Below are 17,943 nucleotides of genomic sequence, written 5' to 3'. Positions count from 1 at the left end.
CTTTCCGGGTTGGTGCGTTAGGCCAAGAAGCGTGCAAGTTACACCTTTCATAGTGTATCCCGACATGTGTTTAGATGCCTGCTTAGTTTTGGTGTATTTGCTGTTTTAAAATAAGTCTGCAGAAAAGTTTTTCGTACGTCACTTATTACTGAGTGTAACAGGTAAGGAAATTGCTAGTTGAAACGTATTAAACGAGGAGGTTTACCTTTTATATTTTACAGTATGTGATATTTTTACTTTCCTTAGGCCATCGTGTTGTTGACGTCAGCTGTTCGATTTTTACATGGGCAAGAAAAGAACTAAGGGCAGAATGCCACAGCCTGCTGAATCCTTAGAGCAAATGGGTATGGTTCAGAATTGATACGTCATTTATTCGACTTTTGGTCTAACTGTGGTGATAGATAAAGACCTGTACGGGTCATCCCGTCTGCCTAACAAGGTGACTGGAATCGAATCTGGCACTTTGTTCTGCTTATTCTTGATTAAACTTAACAGCTGCTATGTGATCACATTATTAGGTCACTGAAAACTTCGTGGGGGAGGTATTCGTGTTAGCCTGTAGCAGCCAAAACGTTAGAAAGGCTGGTAGCACCTTATAGGCTAGTCTGAGATTTTGGTCTTTTTGTACTTTACTCTGCTTAGAATTGCCTATTACTACTATTAATTATTTTTTAGAGTACTACCAGATGTACAAAGTGCTGTACATAGTCATGAAGGAGACAGTCCCTACTCGAATGAGCTCACAATCTAATCAATCAAGACAAACCAGATGCCAGGGTAGGGATTACAGTTAGCAAGTATGGCTACAGTTCAAAGAAACAAAAAAATACTGTGTAAAGATAGAGATACAAGGTACCCTTTTTATTAGATTAACTTAAAACTTCTTGACTAAATTTCAAGAGCTCATGCCCTTTTCTCATAGTCATTTTCTGCCAGTTTATCTACCTGAAATCTTCTTGACTTTCTTTTTCCATATTGTAGTGTGGCATAGAAGTTGGAACAGCTGCTGGCCTCAGCATGTTACTTTTTATCATCACTGTTTTAAACTCTTTAATTGAGCCATATCATCTACTAGTCACAGTGCTTGGTAGTAGATGTAAGGAAATTCTTACAGGCCTTGGTAAAATAGGAATTTGAAGCTGTTTGCTTTCAACTCTGATGGGCAACAAAGATTTTGCAAATTGATGTACTACACATTTAGATGTTTGATATACTGTATACCCTCGCAAATTCGCAGTTCCAACTTTGCAGACTCAGTCATTTGTGGGTTTTTCTGTGTGTGTTTTTAAACTAGAATGACTCCAGAGAAAGTCCCAGGACTTACAGGAGACAGACTAACAGCCAATGACAGACTGAAAAGTGTGCCAAAATTCTTTCTGGCTCAGTTTCCTGTGCTTAACAGGATGAGGAAGTGAGAAATGCCAACCCCCCAGCATTGTTCTGCAGTCCTTTCCTGCCTCTGATCCCCGCATCCAAAACAGTACAGTATTCGCGGTTTTTCAAAATTTGCAGGTGCTCCAGGAATGTAACCCCTGTGAATTTCAGGGGAATACTGTACTGCCATTCTGGTATAGTGATCACAGCAGTTTACATTAATATACAATAAAAAAAACTGAAAAGGAAAAAAAGGAGTCAATCATCTGAGTGGCTCTTTCCAATGAGTCTGCAGTAGAAAATAAGCAACACAAAACAAAAAGGAACTGCAGGACAGATGTACAAGATGCAGTAAGTTATTCTGACAGTAAGTTGTTGCGTGTTATCAACCCACCTTTGTGCAAAAGGAGGGACCCAATGAGTTGTCAGAATATTGATTTGTATATTTTTGCTGCTTTATCATAGCTGTGAACACATGTTAGCTGTTCTATGTGGTATATTTGTGACCCAAATATGTTAAAATTTTCATTAAAAAGGTTAAAATATGAGCAGAATAATTAACACAATGGAAGGCTTCTGTGAACTTTTAATACTGTACAGTGTATGTTGGCATCCATTATCTTTTTTAAAATTTCATATTTGTACTTTGCCAATCTTTCAGAACAGTGTAATATGTTGGGCTTACATCTAAGCTTTCATTGAGTAAACCTCTCCCACAGTTCACATGTGCTCCCTTTGCCCTGTCTTCAGGCTCCTATTAATTTTGGCAGCTGAAAGAAGAGCTGTCACTAGACTTATTGCTCTAGTGCAATAGGCACATCAATCTTGAACACATGGGTTGTGTATCTCTGCTCGTAAGATGTAATATAGAGAGGCTCATTTACATTTTTTTTGCTCTTGTCTCCCATCTGGGCTAGAGTTTCTCAACACATGGTACTGGTTACGTGAGCCACTTGTTGGGGGTACACGGCACTGTGCAGGTCTCCCGCCCCTTCCTCCTTAATTACTGGTGCCAAGGATCCCATGCCCTCTTTCCTGCCCATCCGCCGAAGCACTGCTGCCACAGGAAATCCATGCTCTCCTTCCTGCATTTCCCCCCCTCCCACCGAAGCTGACCCGAAAAGGCTGCTGATGTCAGAGGGAAGGCTTGTGGGTTAGCCACGTGCTGCATGTAAGAGCCACTGCCCGCAACACGTCCCTGTGTGGATGAAGGCTGGAAGGAGCAGCCGTGGAGCTAACTGGGATCTCCAGCTGACCCAGAAGGCTTCTTTCTGACGTCAGCTCTGACATCGGAGAGAAGCCTTTTCATACCTTCAAAGACAGGAGGGCGGTTGTCAGCTTACTGGGAGGCCTGAGCAAGGATTACCTCAGAGTGCTGGCTGCTGGAAATCATTCAAGAGGGGTACAAGCTAGAGTTTTTGAGGGAATTTTGTCCCCTTCTGGACTTATTTGTGGATTCTCCATGGAGGAAGCCAGAAAAAGCAGTTAGAATTCGAGTGACAGTAAAGAAGCTCTTAGCAGACATAGAAGCTGTCCTGGACGAAGATCTGGCTTAGGCAGATACTCCATATACTTTATCATGGCCAAAAGAGACTCCAGATCATGGGGACCAGGGTCTTAGGCTGCACTATCATCCAGGGTTATTCTCACAGAGCTCAATCGCCTTGGTGGATCCAGAACACTTTAGTCTTACAGCATGGCACTTAAGCGCACAGCATTAGCGTTTGGTTATTGCCACTCTCCTAAGGTCCAAGAAGCAGACAACTTTGGCTGCCTATGTGAAGGCCTGGAAGTACTTCCAGGGTTAGTGTGCGCAAAAGAATGATGATCCGAGTATGGTTCTGATTATTTTTGGTTCTATCATTCCTTCAAGAGGTTCTTGAAAATGGCCTGGTGTTTGGCAACCTCAAAGTACAGATAATAGGTCTGTTGTGTTTCAGGCCCCAGACTAATAGAAAGCCATTGGCCTCTCTTCCAGATGTGTCCAGATTTTTAAAGGGAGCATTACATCTGCATCCTCCAGTACGTAAGCCTTTTCCAACAAGGAATCTTAATCTTTTCCTGCGGTCTCTCTCTAGAGCTCCATATGAGCTTTTGGAGAAGGCATCATTTATGGACCTGACAGTTAAAACAGCATTTTTAGTGGTGGTCATGTCTGCATGGCAATTGTCTGAACTGCAGGCTCTATCCTGCAAAGAACCTTTTCTCAAAGTTTCAGAGACTGGGGTATCATTCTATACAGTCCCCTCTAGATGTGACTAATGAGTCGCAGTCGGATTATTTTTGTGCTGGAAGGTACTAGCCACTGGGGCTAGCTGGTATCAAATGTGACCATTTCAAGATGGATTCACATGGTCATTTTTTCAGGTTATATTGGAAGTGGAAAGCACATTCCACCAGGAGTGTAGCATCCTCCTGGACAGAATCTAGAGCAGTTTTCATCTGAAGAAATTTGTAGAGCAGCCACATGGTCTTCTCTCCATACTTTCACAAAGTTTTATAGGGTAGATGTAGCAGCTAACTTGGATACTGCATTCAGGCTCATGTGTCCCGCACTAAATGCTGGGGATTGCTTTGGTACATCCACGTGCTTTGGTACATCCACTAGAAGGGAAGATAACTGTATTTTTGCTCCATAAGATAACACTTTTTTCCCCTGAAAAAAATGGGTGGAAAAAAGGGTGCATCCTATGGAGCAAATACTCCCCCCCCCCCGTACCTTATTTAGATCCTCCGGCGGTCCTGCCCTTCCCTCTGACTGACTCCCGACCTAATTAAGGCAGGCAGGCCACCTCCCCTCCGCAAAAACATTCACAGAGCGGTGCAGGACAAGGCAGCATGTGAAAAGCTGCGCCTGCCTTTTGGGCCGGTCTGACGTTGCTTAGCTCAGCCGGAGGATAGGCAGGACCTCTGGACAAACTAAAATAAGGTATGGGGGAGTTCGGGGGGTGGCCCGTCTGCCTGCTTGCCTTGGGATGAGGGGCCCTGGTGGGGGAGAGTTCCTGCTTGCCTGCCTCGGGGTGGGGGGCCCTGCTTGCCTCAGGGTGGGGGATCCTGCCTCTCGCTAGGCCTGCCTGCCCTGTGCCCTGTCTCACCTACCACTAGACCACCAGTGGGGGGACAGGGTGCAGAGCCTGGCAAGGAGTGTGGGGGTTGGGTGCAGAGCCTGGTAGGGAGAATTTGGTTCAGAATGGTTTTGTTTTTTTCTTGTTTTCTTCCTCTAAACAGATTCATCTTATGGAGCAAAAAATACGTTAATCTTCTTTCTAGTAAATAGGCACACAATTCTTGAAGCCTGCCCTGTCAGATGTTCATTAGCCTGCTTGCTGTCTCAGACATGCCAGTACTACCAGATATCTCATTTTTGTCCTCAGTCCAGCAAAATCCATTTTTTTCTTTGAAGACTTATTCATTCTACCTTGTTATGTTATATAGGATTCATGTTTATTTTGTGTTAAATGTTATAATATAAGCAGAAAAGACTTGTTTCTTGGGGAGAATCCCAGTACCCCTCCCTATTATGTTTCTTCTGTAGGGCTGACTATCTGCTTTGATACAAACTGAAGAATTAGAGGACAACCCAGAGTGATGGGAGGCGAAGCAAAAAAATGTAAGTGAGGTTCTCTACACCAGATCTCTTGAGTAGAGATACACAACCTTCATGTTAAGAATGATGTGCCTATTTACTAGAAAGATTATTAAGGTACAGACCTAATTTTCCCATAATCAGAAGGGATTAAAGCAGCAATAATTAGAATTATTTTGTTTTAACTAAAACACCCTATTTGTATACCATGTTTTTCAGAACCTGCTTGTCAACATGTTCGCAAAGGATTGGAGCAAGGCAGCCTTAAAAAGGCATTGTTAAATGTGAACTGGGATGTTTGTCAGGACTGTCAGACAGATACTAAAGAAAAACATAATTCAGAAGAAGAAGAATCCGGTGCAAGTTATTCAGTCTGGCTATGTCTAAAGTGTGGTCATCGGGTACACGTGTACATATTTTTTAATCCTTGATTAGCACAGAATGAAATAGGAGTTTGTTTTAATGGATTAATGAAGAATTCATTTTAGTAAACACTAGTAACTTTCCTTATACATGAGAGACATCTGTACTAAAATTTTTGTTTGAAGATGGGTGACTGAAGAAAATAGTTACATCGCACTATGCTGCTAACTGTGAAGTTTAGAGCTCATAGAATAACTTTTCACAATTTTTTTTTTTACTTCCTTTATTAAATTTGGTGAAAATAATAATGTGGAGATTTCAAAAGTTTGCCTTTTGGCTGTGAGGCTAGTCAGAAGGCCAGAATTAATTCCCTGAAAGTGACATGACTTTAGACTGTATTGTTATAGTATATAGGAATGATACATTCCGTATGTGCTGTTCTAGGCAAAGTATCAGGGCAAGATTAATTCTTCGAGGGCCCCTAGGCAAACAAGTACACTGGGCCCCCCTGGGCCTGCTCCGCCCACACCCCGCCCCCATTTATCTGTTTTCTTATTTACTTTTTTATTTCCACTTATTTCTTTTTTTAAAATTCAAAACGAACAACGATTAGCATACCAGTGCACAGTTTTTCTTCTATGCACCCCCCAAACATCTCTGAACAAATCCCCATTCCTTCCCTTCCCACCTACTTACCCAGGACATTAACTCTGAACCCTTTCAATACGTATATAAAAGTGTTCAAATATATTGTAAAGCAGTAATACTATCCAAAATATGTCTATATTAATAACCAAATTTACATCGCCTAACTGCCTCACTCTACATCAGGGTGTCAAACTCAATCACATAAGGGGCCGAAATCTGAAAAAAAGGCTAAGTTGCGGGTCAAATTTTTAATTAAGATACTCGGGGGTCCTTTTATTAAGGTACGCTAACTGATTTTGCGCATGCTAAATTTGCACCTTAATAAAAGGACCCCTAGTTGACTAAGGCTTAGTCTTAGCAGACATATAGGGTTACAACATCTCCAACCACACACCAGCTCTGTGGTGTAAACAAAATAAATATTGTAATCACAAAACAGAAAATAAAATTATGTTTTCTACCTTTTGTTGGTTGTCTTCTGATAACTCGCTTGCCATGGTCTCCTGCCCATTTGTCGTTTTTCTTCTTTCTCCGTTCTAACCATCTATCTTCCATCTCTGTCCTCCCCTTCCATTTCCCTTCCCTCCCTTGGAGGTCTGGCATCTTTCCTTTTTTTTCATGTCCATATTCGCAGCTTCGGCAATGGACCCCACCATCCCCAGATCCACCATCTGTCCTTTTCTCAACTACCCTTTCATCCAGCATCTTTCCCTCCTTCCCCACCACCCCAGGGTCCATCATCTCTCCATTTCTCTTACAACTACCCTGTCCTATGCCACTTCCAGAAACTGTATGCCTCCCCCTTCCATCTTTCCCTTCACCCCCATTGGTCTGGCATCCATCTTCTTCCATTCCCTCCTCCAGTGATCTGGCATCTCTCTCCTCTTCTTCCCTTCCCTCTCCCATACCCACACCCCTGTGGTCTGGCATTCCCCTCTCTTCCCCCCCACTTCATAAGCATCTGCCCCCTTTCTTTCCCTCCAGCCTAAATCCATCCAGTATCCTTCCACCTTGTTTTCCCCCTTTCCCTGCACAGCAATTCCATCAACATATGCCCCCTTTCTCTCCCTCCACCATCCTTTCCACACAGTGACGGCAACAGGCCCCCACCCGGCATCAATGATGACAACACCGCCCCTACCCCCCGGCATCCACGGAAACCAATGCAGCCAACCGCCAGCATCAACGGCAACGGGCCCCCACCAGACGATGACAACGCTGCCGTCGTCCCCCCCCCCACAGCAATGGGCCCCCACCCGATGACAACAATGCCGGCCCTCTCCCCAGCATCGATGGACGGCAATGCAGCCAACGCAGCTCGAAGAAGGTCCCGCGATGACTGCGTCTGCCGGAAGAAGTAAGTGATGTCTGAGGGGGATGGACCGGCAGACGCAGTCATCGCGGTACCTTCTTGGAGCTTCATTGGCTGCATTGCCATCTGTCGATGCCGGGGGGAGGCCAGCATTGTTGTCGTCGGGTGGGGGCCCATTGCCGTGCAGGGAGGGAAGAGGGGGGGGGCCCTTGACGTTTGAAAAAAAAAAAATGGCATGGTAAGTCGTCCTTCTGCGGGCCACCCTGACTGTTTTGGTCCCTGGGCACGTGCTTAGTTTGCCTATTGGGTAATCTGGCCCTGCAAAGTATGGTATATATGGTACAAAGCTTCAACAGACAGCATAAACCATCCGTAAGTAAAATTTTACCAGTAGGCTCTCTAATCTTAATCCAACTCTTCTTTAATGTAGTAATTCTAGTAAACAAATGAATCAATTTACAGTTCAGTTGCTTGGAAATAATTGTTGCCTTCTGCAAATAGAGTTTGTATCTAGCCTCCTTAGAGACAAGGAAATGATCAGAACCTCAGCCATGCTGAGAGAAAAAGCTGTAAAACTACAAAAAAAAAAAAAAAAAAAAATGAAAAGTAAGCGGAGATGTGAATGATGGGGAATGGGAAGAATCACAGTAGATTAAAAGAGAGCTCAGCTCCTAGAACAGCTGCTGATCACAAGCATGCAGAAGAAGGGTAACTTTCTTCTTTAGCCCCAGAGAAAGAGAGGGCTAGTTTCCATGTTCTTGGGGCAGAGATATCGCAGAAAAAGCAGGGGGGAGGGCTGCTAGCCTAACATACATAGAAGACCATCAGCCAATGGAAATAGTCCCATAATCTACAAGGAGATGCGCATGTGCTCTGAAGAAGCCTTTTGCAAAGAGAACTACAATTACACAACTTTGTAGTTGAAGAGCACAATTTCAACATTTTAAAGGCGTAGTCAATGAATACGCTATACATAAGTCTGCTTCCATAAATATGGGAGCAGATCACAATATGCGATATAGAAAATACTTATAGAAAAAGTATTAAAATAAGTATTGCTCTGGCTAATATTTATACCATAAGTAGTCTATCATATGTTCTTTCCAACTACACAGTATTCAAATGTGAAGCATTCATTATTAGCTATAAATAACCTTTTTCAGACTTTATGAAAAATGTGTACGATTTTTAAAAAGGACATTAGGAGGAAATATTTGAATTCAAGCCCTAAAATTTTTAATTTGGATCTCATCAGAGAAAACTGTTAGGCTTTAATTCCCAGAAAATCATTTTTAGAAAATGGGATGGTTTTGTACAGTAGAAAAGGTTTAAAGTGAGTACTATATGATGTTACCAATATACTGCTCCTTTTGTGAGAATGAAATTTGTCCCATATGTTGTTACTTTTCATTCTGAAACTTAGGGGTATATTTGTTCACATGGCCATATTCTCTGATACTGGGCTTTAAGAGCTCACGAAGAAGCCAGTTTTCTAGTTAGACTAGCAAAAGATTGAAGTTTATTAATAATCCTGGGAGTAGTTTAGAATTTTCCAAAAACTTAGGCCCTCTTCTATCAAACTGCGATATCAATTTTTAGCGCGGGGAGCTGCGCTGAATGGCCTGCGCTGCTCCCAACACTTATAGGAACTCAATGAGCGTTGGGAGCAGAGTAGGCCATTCAGCGCAGCTCCCCACACTAAAAACTGCTATCGCTGTTTGATAGAAGAGGCTCTTGGAATTGTAGCAGTCTAGTTGATATCTTGAATGATACTTTTTATTTCTAATGTATTCTCTCTGTAGAGATTTGCTGTGCACATTTATTACAGTGTTGTCTTTATCTTGTTGTTAGGGCTGTGACAGGAATTCTCAAGACCAACATGCTTTAAAACATTATGCTACACCCAGGTCCGAATTCCATTGTCTAGTTCTTAATTTGGGGAACTGGAGTGTATGGTGAGTTTTTTTGGGTTTGTTTTTTGTTTTTTGTTTTTTTACTTCTTCATATTAAATTATATTAAGGATTGACATGATGTCTCAGAGCACTCTGCACTGGATTTTTGATTCCAGGCACAGTTTTTGATCTGCAGACAATTTAGGCATGCTGCAAAGGAACTCCCTTGAGTTGAGGCGTAGCAGCAGACAGACAACCAAAAATGTTAAGGGGTAGCAGTGGAATTTAAACCCAGAAAGTCATTAAACCTTCATTGCATTAGGTACTAACTAATATTTACTGCACTAGGCTGAATACAAATCTCATATTTGTAAACATTACCAGCCGCAAACTCATTTGTGCCCAGATGTTCAATGCTGGGCCATTGGTATCGAATATCAGGCATAATCGAGCATGCCTGGGCAACTGGGATCCAGATAAGAAGACTGTCACCAAGCTGCCTTAAGCAGTTGATATGGCAACTATTTATTTATTTATTTAGTAGTTAGTTAGTTTTATAGCCCATCCTCCCCAGGAGCCCAAAATGGGTTACAAGCTTACAGACACAGTAGTTTTCAGGATCAATAACAAACAAGCTACAGAATCAATAACGAGCTACAGAAAATTGAAATGATTTTCAATAACCTTGCTATGGAGAAACTAAAAACACACATGCTATAGTGAATCTACATGCTACAGGATCAATAACGAGCTATAGGAACAGTACACATGTGTTACAGAAAATTGAGGGGTTTTTTTTAATGACACATACAATGGGGGGGATTGAGAACACCTGTGCTTTAGTTAAACTAAGAGAATACATACTATATAGAATCTCAGAATGGTATCTGCATGGCTGTAATAGATAAGAACACAGTATTGGCTGACAGATTCAGGTGCCCCGAGTTAGGGTGCGCTGGTTCCTGGCCGGTTAAAGTTAGAGACCAAGAGCGAGTTGGTTCACGAACAGTAGTCTCTTTACTGCCTTCCAGAATGGCAGTAGGTTGTCAGTTTCTCTGATAACAGGAGGGAGCTGGTTCAATAGTTCAGGCATGCTGTACGAGTATGATCACTTCCGGTCTGTTTCCAGGTGGAGGCAGTTTGCTGGAGGGTTGGACAGCCTGAGTTCAAGTTGCAATCAGAGGGGGCCACTGAGGGTGGTAGATTGGGAGCTTCTTTGTAATGTAATGTAATCGGGGGTTATGCCGTGGAAGTGTTTAAAGGCTAGCTGCCCTTGGGAAACTCCTCACTAAAACAGATACCACCTACATTTTCTCAATTAAATCCTCCCCCAGTATCTGGAACTTATTGGAGAGTGATTACTAGTGGACTGGGATAGGAGTGGTCCCCCCTCCAGATTCAGAATGGCAATGATGACCCCTAGTGATAGTATTGTGACTCTAGAGGTTGTAACTGCCATTTTGAACCTGGAGCTGACATGAATAGGAACAACTGAGCATTATTCCTGTCTGCCCTACCAGAGGCTACTAAATAAACCTTAAATTGAGCCCACTACCCAGTTAAGTAACCAAAAGCTTGCTGTGTTAAGTAAGACTGGTTGTAGCCAGTCTTACTTGCAAGTTAGTTCAGCCTCTGAATTACAAAATGGTTATCGGGGGCTTTTACCAATTACAATAGCAGCCATTGACCTATGCAAATTCATTACATGGAGTTCATTAATATTAAAATGAGCACTCCATGTAATGCACAACAAGAAACACCCTCCTCTTACTGTGCAAACTTTTGCATCTAAAACCAATGTTTAACTCAAAGAAGCAAAATTCTGAACTTGCTGCAGCAAAAGAGACTAGCTGTGACTGGAAGGTTTTTTTTTAATATTTATATATAATAATTTTTTCTTTTTACCCTTGTTGCCGCTTACCGGTGTTCCAAGCAAACAGACAGCAATCCTGGCTGGGAAACCACATAAAGCCAGACAGACCTACAACACATTCCGAAAATCAATTAAAACTGTTCTATTTGGCAAATTCCTTGCTTAATCAGATAACCTCTCTCAGGTTGTTTGTTTTTTGGTTTTTTTCCTCCCCCTTATAACCCCATTGTATTATGTAACATCTTTCTTCTCTCATGTATTCTTTCCCCATGCTTCTCCAATTCATGATGTAACTTCATTCTTTTTGCATTTTGTAATTCGCTGATTGTCCAGCCTTCTTTCTATGTGAACCGCCTAGAAGTCAGTTTGACTATGGCGGTATAAAAAAATAAAATTATTATTATTATTCATGATCACAGCCCTGCACTGTATTGGGCCTATTCAGAAGAGCTGTGCCTAACACTCATCTCTTGTGTGCAGGCACGAGGCACAGATCCTCTCCCTTTCATCGTGATGCTCAGCACAATTAGTGTGCATATAATTTGCATGCTATTTGTGCTGAGCATTGCCCAAAAAATGAAACTTTCAACCCGATGTTTGTTTCCCATCAGGTTACTGGAGCTCTGTACATCTGGCCCCAAATGAAATTAGGGTAGCCTTTTTTTGCTGAATATTGCCACAACTTGGTTAACTGCTGACTCCACCCTATCTCAATCTTTGGACTACCTCATTAGTATCTGGATAGTGCCACAGCAGTCAGAGAAAATATTCCATGATCTGTCTGGGTAAGTGCTGCTAAATGTCCCAGATGGCTCACTAACAATGAGTTAACTCAGCAGGAGCCTCTCCTGCCCAGTTAATTTACTTTAGATAACAGGCCCTTAAGACCAGGACAGGAAGAACATAGTGTACTTGAATGTAACTTGCCTTGAGCTATGACTGAAAAATCATGAGCTAAATCCCTTCCCTTGTGAAGGAGGTCACACGGTTGTTGCAGTACATCAACAGCTGCCAGTCATTCAGAACATACTGGGTGCTGAAAGGAGCAATATTTCATGCCTGTCAGGTTGTGGATTGCTGGGGATGCAGAAAGGGATTTAATGAGAGAAAATGATTTGTCTAACTGAGCTAAAAAAAAAAAAAGATTTGAGGCAAAATAAGTAACCCAAGTTGTTAAATTCTTCTAAACAGCACGTATGAAGTCATAATTTACTCTTTTGTTAAACTGTTTATGCTCTAATAGACAGGAGCCTACAGTTATTCTTTTCATAGTTTGGTATATCATCAGATTTACTGTTTTGCATGATAGACATCTGCTTTGTAGAAAATTAAAAATGACAACATAAAATGCATATCTTATCAACCATGATAGCTGTTCCTATGTTAATTTCTGACTGCCTCTGGGGGGGAAAGGTGACTAGCGGATTCAAAATGAGTGACCGATTTTTTTTTTTATTTTTTTTTTCCCCTCTCTCCATATCATGGACCCAATAAATAGTCTGAAAAAGTGTGTGTGAACTGTTGTACTTTTTTTTTTTCATATAAAAGGCACTTAAAAAAAATTTCTAATGACTTTAGTGACCTTTTCCCAGACATGGTCACATTTGATTAATTGACTTAGCAAATTATTTCCATTATCAATTCTGATCTGTCAGTCACATTTTAATGTACTTAGATAAATATTATCCCAGTTGTGTTGTGACCAGTTCTCTCACCAAAGATTTGTACTATACTATCAACTGAGAAGTTGGTGTTTTTCAAGAGCTGGCTGTTTTGAACATTTCCATTATTGGACCTACATAATAGATGCTCATTTCAATCCTTTCTGACTTGAATTTTTGAAAACTCATAACTTAAAAAAGTTTGAATATGATTCTGTTGGAGGCTAACCAGTACATTTTGCCTTTTTTGGAGCTAGGTGCTATGAATGTGATAATGAAGTCCCTTACAACAGTTCAAATCGATTGGGTCAGCTTGTAGACTATATTAAGAAACAAGCCCTTGCTGAAGCTTCCAGAACAGGTGAGTAAAGTCCAGTTGCAGTAAGTGACAAAAGTGAGATTTTTATTGTTCACTGACTGCTTGTTCAGTACTAAAAATAATTTGCTACACAGATTATTACCTAAGATCTTGTAAATTGGTCATGCATTACCCATCCTCTTAATTTTGCCTACTGTTCAGATACACTTTTTTTTTAGTATGGAAATATATTTTTTTTTAATACGAAGTATTCAGTTCATGAAGGTTCCACCTAAAATTGGAGTTCATAAAATCACTGCATATGTATTTGTTATGCTACAAAATGTGTGGTTTATTCCTGTTTTTCATGTCGGCCCTAATGAGACATTAAAGTGCAGAATTGTAATACCCAAATTGGTTCTGGAGAAATCGGGATTCTTTGCAAGTTATGATTGATAAAAGAAGGGACACATGTGGTGTCATAAGTTCATATGTAATATCCAGATATTTTCCTTTTTATATTATCAAAACTTACAAAGAATCCTGTGTATAATGATTTGTGGAGTTATTTTTCCTAAATGGATCTGGAAATAACTGTTTGCTTTGGCATATTAGAAAAAGAAAGAAAAGGGGGGCATGGCTTAACGCGAACACGAATGGACGTGTAATCGCAAAGCTCCTCATCATCTAGGCACAGAATATAAAAAATTATTATTCCCTTCTGGATAATTTCATCAAAGAAATAATTACTAAAGAAGCGGAACATATGATAAATGAAATAACCTTTTTTGCTGAAGTTAAAACGAAGCCTGAGGTAATAGGAGCTGGAAAGGCAAAGTGCCGTTTTTTTTCTTCAACGGTTTTATGAGACTTGAATTACAGCGCTGAGACAGTGAAGCCTGCGAGTGAAAAGCCGAGAGAGAGGAATGCCGGCTTTTGAATTGTGAGTCGCTAAGAAAAGATAAAAGTCAATTGCTTAGAGATAATTGAAATAGAAGATTACTGAAGTGAATGTTGCTCTCCTCTATCGTAGCTGCGATTGGGCTTGTGAGAGGAGAGCCAGAAGAAAGGATTGCCGGTTTTTTTTAGCGCTAAAACAGCGTGATATTGATAATAAGTGACTGATCGGCGCAGCATCGGGGCTAATAACTGACAGAGGAAAAAAATCTGTCAACGGAAAAATCTACAGAATATTGAGAGTGACTGGCAACGAAAGGAATTAGAGAGGGAAGAGAGAGCTGGCAGTTTAAATTTTACCCTCTTTCAAAACTGTGAAAAGACTCAAATAAAAAGATTGCTGATTTTTTCAACGCTGAAACGGCAAGGCATCGAGGGTGAGTGACTGACACTGCTGAAAAAAATTAATGTGAAAGAGACTTGTGCTGCCGTAATTGAATGAAACCTAAAGGAAAAAAAAAACTGATAAATTACATGTTGTCCTCCTACACCGAGGCTGAGAACGGGCTTGTGAGAGGAAAAACAGAGAAAAAGTTTACTGACATTTTTTTTTTTCTTCAGCGCTGGAACGGCGAGGCACTAGAGAAAGAAAGCTGACATTGAAGAGAAGAGCGGCTAACTAAAGATAAATTGCTGATTCTACCGGCTTGTCTTTGTGCTGATGTGGAGAAACTGTGAGGGAAGGCTGATAAATAATTGAATTGGCAAACGGAAGAAAAAGGAAGTTTCAATGCAGTTTTAAAATTAACACTGTTAAAGCTGTAATTATGAGGAGAGTTGTTTAAAGGGAAAAATACTAACTAATGTTAAAAAAAGTAAAAGAGAGATCGACTCCTAATGTGTGGAGGTTGTCAGTAGAATTCTTAAGTGTGGCGGTTTGAGACAGCCATTTCCAATTAGTGAAGAAACGGAGCTCTGAGTGATTAACTCAGCTTTTGCCTGAAGCCAGTCTTCTTGTTTGTTTTCCCTCAGCGCTAGATCGACATTGAGGTAGATAACAGACAAAAAAAAAAAAAGAAAAGGATTCATTCATCAACGGAGACAATTTGATAGTGCTACTGATATCAAAGAAAGACTTAAAAGGAAAGAGATAAGCGGCGAAATATTGAAGTGTGTGAACAAACCAGAGGAAACAGATGAAATAAATGCTGACACTGAAAAAAGGCTGAGGGGAAGATAATTCTTATTGGCTTTTCTCTGGACTGATACAGAGAGGCAGTGAGGGCAGGCTGATAAAAGGAAAAAAAAAAAGGAAAAATTGAATTGGCCAAAGGAGGAAAAAGGAAAATTTCAATGCTGTTCTAAAACTAGTGCTGTAAAAGCTATAACTGTGTAAAAACTGAAACAAAGACAGATTACTGTGAATTGTGACTAAAAGAGACTATACAGTCTCCTAAAAATATAAAGAAAGAAAAAACAAAGAAAAAGAAAATAACAACATGGCAAGTACCAGACAAAGCAAAAATGAGGCTGGCACGTCAGCAAAAAGACAAAAACAAGATCAAATAACACCAAGCAAGATCCCACTTCCTGCTGAAGAACCTGACATATTGAGTAAAGCAGAAGTTATGGAAGAACTAAGACAAATTAAGCAAATGCTTAAAGAAACAGTAACCAATATGTCTGAAATGAAAGAAGAAATATTAAACATTCACAGACAAATGGAAAGTAATAACAAAAGAACAACTGAACTAGAATCTAAAATGGAGGTCATAGAAAGCGAAACAAACAGATGCAAAAATGATAGTCTGGAATTAAACAAATTGAAAGATCAACTGGAAGACTATGAGAATAGAGGAAGAAGGAAAAACATTAAACTTTTTGGAATACAAGAAAACTTAGAGGGAAAAAATACTATTCTTTTTCTAGAAAATTTAATTCCAAAATTAATACAACTGGACTTGAAACAACCTCTAGAAATAGAAAGGGCGCATAGGATCCCAATTAAAAATACAGAAAATAAAGGCAGGCCAAGACCAATAATTTTCAAAATGCTTAGATACCAACAAGCATTAGAAATATTAAATGCTGCAAAGAAAGACAAAAATCTAAATTATAAAGGATCTAGAATATGGTTCCTACCGGACTTTGCCAAAAACACAGCAAATAAAAGAAAGAGACTATTAGACATGAGACCTCAACTAAAAGAAAAAGGTTTTAAATATGGTCTATATTATCCGGCGAAAATGAGAGTATCATCTGGAGATAAATCCTTATATTTCGAGGATCCAGAAAAACTGAAAGCTTTTCTTTCTAAACCAGAACCTATGATATTTTAATATAAAATTTTAAGATGGGTTTTGATGACTTTATGAAATAATTATAAAAGTATGAAATATTGAAAAATCTAAAGAAAGAAAAAAAATGATACAAAGAAAAGACAATAAAAATTTATAAGAAAGAAAGAGCAAGACATAGGAAAAACATTAATAACAGACTAAATATATGTTTAAGATGAAATTTTAAGATGTAAATAATAATACCAAAGAAATATAAAATAAAAACTGTTAAATGGATAAAGATACATTAATGAAATGATATGAAAATATGACTAAAGATATTAATGGTTAATATAAATAGATAGAAGGGGAATTTGATTGAATATTAAATGCCTAGAGGGGAGGAGAATGTTTGGATTACAGTTCCAATGTGTATCCTTAAGCAGCCATTGTATTGGGTGGGAAAGGGAGGGAAAAAGAGAATATTTACTAGAATGATTAAAGAAAAAATAAACAAGGGATTAGATATTTTAGGGGTAAATATGTGTGTCGTGAAAAACATTTTTTGGATTCTAAAAATGAAAGAAAAGGAGAGAAAGATTATAATGAGAAATATTAAAATGTATAATGTCTTTTAAAATATATTCTATTAATGTCAATGGCCTGAATCACATAATCAAAAGGAAAAAAGTATTAACATTTCTAAAAAAGCAAAATGCGGATATTTACTGTCTACAAGAGACCCATCTTAGTATAAAAGAATCACAGAAACTATCGGGAGGGTGGGTAAAAGAATGTTTTTTTGCTCCAGCAGAGGGTAAAAAAGCAGGGGTAGCAATTCTTATAAATAAAAAATGTATGGCCAAGATTAAGGTAAAAAATTCAGATCCACATGGAAGATGGATACATATTGATATAGGTATGGGAAATGATACCCTGACGTTGTTCAATATATATGCCCCTAATTCGAATCAATCAGAATTTTTTAAAAAATTACAGAATATGTTGTTACCACTGGCTGCTTCTAATTTAGTGGTGGCTGGAGATTTTAATGCTGTAATGGATCCATTATTGGATAAAAAACCAGGTAAAAGTATAAAATCTTTAGGTTTAGATAATTTGGTTCAATCATGTGATTTGAAAGATATATGGCGTATTCTTCATTTTAATGATCAGGAATTTTCATTTTGTTCACAGGTTCATAAATCATTTTCAAGAATAGATTATATTTTTGTTTCAACAAATAAAGTGCAACAGGTGATTAAAGCTTCCATAGATCCTATTATTATTTCGGATCATGCGGGAGTGTGGATAGAATTACAATTAGATCAATTAGAGAATGGTAGACCTCTTTGGAGATTTGATAATGCATTGTTTGTGGATGACAAATTTTTGGAAAATTTTAAAACACAAATTAACGATTTCTTTCAAATAAATTTAGTGGAGGATACATCTATAGAGAACGTATGGGATGCATTTAAAGCAACTATGAGGGGTAATATTATATCATATTCAGCTTTTATTAGGAAACAGATTAAAATACAATATATAGAATTAGAAAAAGAAATAAAAATATTAGAAGCTAAATTGGTAAGTAAATGGGAATATGAAGTTTTGCAAGCTCTTTTGAAAGCAAAAGGTAAATATTACATTACATTACATTAGGGATTTCTATTCCGCCATTACCTTGCGGTTCAAGGCGGATTACAAAAGGTTAATTTAAAAAAGACAGAATTACAATGATTAGCTAGAGAGGTAA

At 39.3% G+C, this 17,943-nt stretch overlaps 1 protein-coding gene across 5 annotated transcripts in view; it reads left to right on the top strand.

The window, feature by feature from the left end:
* USP16 (ubiquitin specific peptidase 16) overlaps positions 1-17,943 on the top strand; it is a 118,288-nt gene that overhangs the window by 792 nt on the left and 99,553 nt on the right. For 3 of the 5 annotated variants that reach the window (XM_033940640.1, XM_033940642.1, XM_033940638.1), the window contains exons 2-5: positions 247-344; positions 5,180-5,361; positions 9,135-9,238; positions 12,968-13,071. In XM_033940640.1, the coding sequence (XP_033796531.1) occupies positions 284-344; positions 5,180-5,361; positions 9,135-9,238; positions 12,968-13,071 (451 nt within the window). In that variant the 5' untranslated portion in view covers positions 247-283. Of the gene's footprint in view, positions 1-20; positions 162-246; positions 345-5,179; positions 5,370-9,134; positions 9,239-12,967; positions 13,072-17,943 lie in introns of those variants that run through there. The other 2 variants (XM_033940639.1, XM_033940643.1) reach the window with 2 other exon arrangements.

The sequence above is a fragment of the Geotrypetes seraphini genome, chromosome 4 (genome assembly GCF_902459505.1).
Source record: "Geotrypetes seraphini chromosome 4, aGeoSer1.1, whole genome shotgun sequence".
Classification (NCBI taxonomy): domain Eukaryota; kingdom Metazoa; phylum Chordata; class Amphibia; order Gymnophiona; family Dermophiidae; genus Geotrypetes; species Geotrypetes seraphini.
Note: the sequence above shows the minus strand (reverse complement) of the source record. Positions and strands in the feature narration are given on the sequence as shown.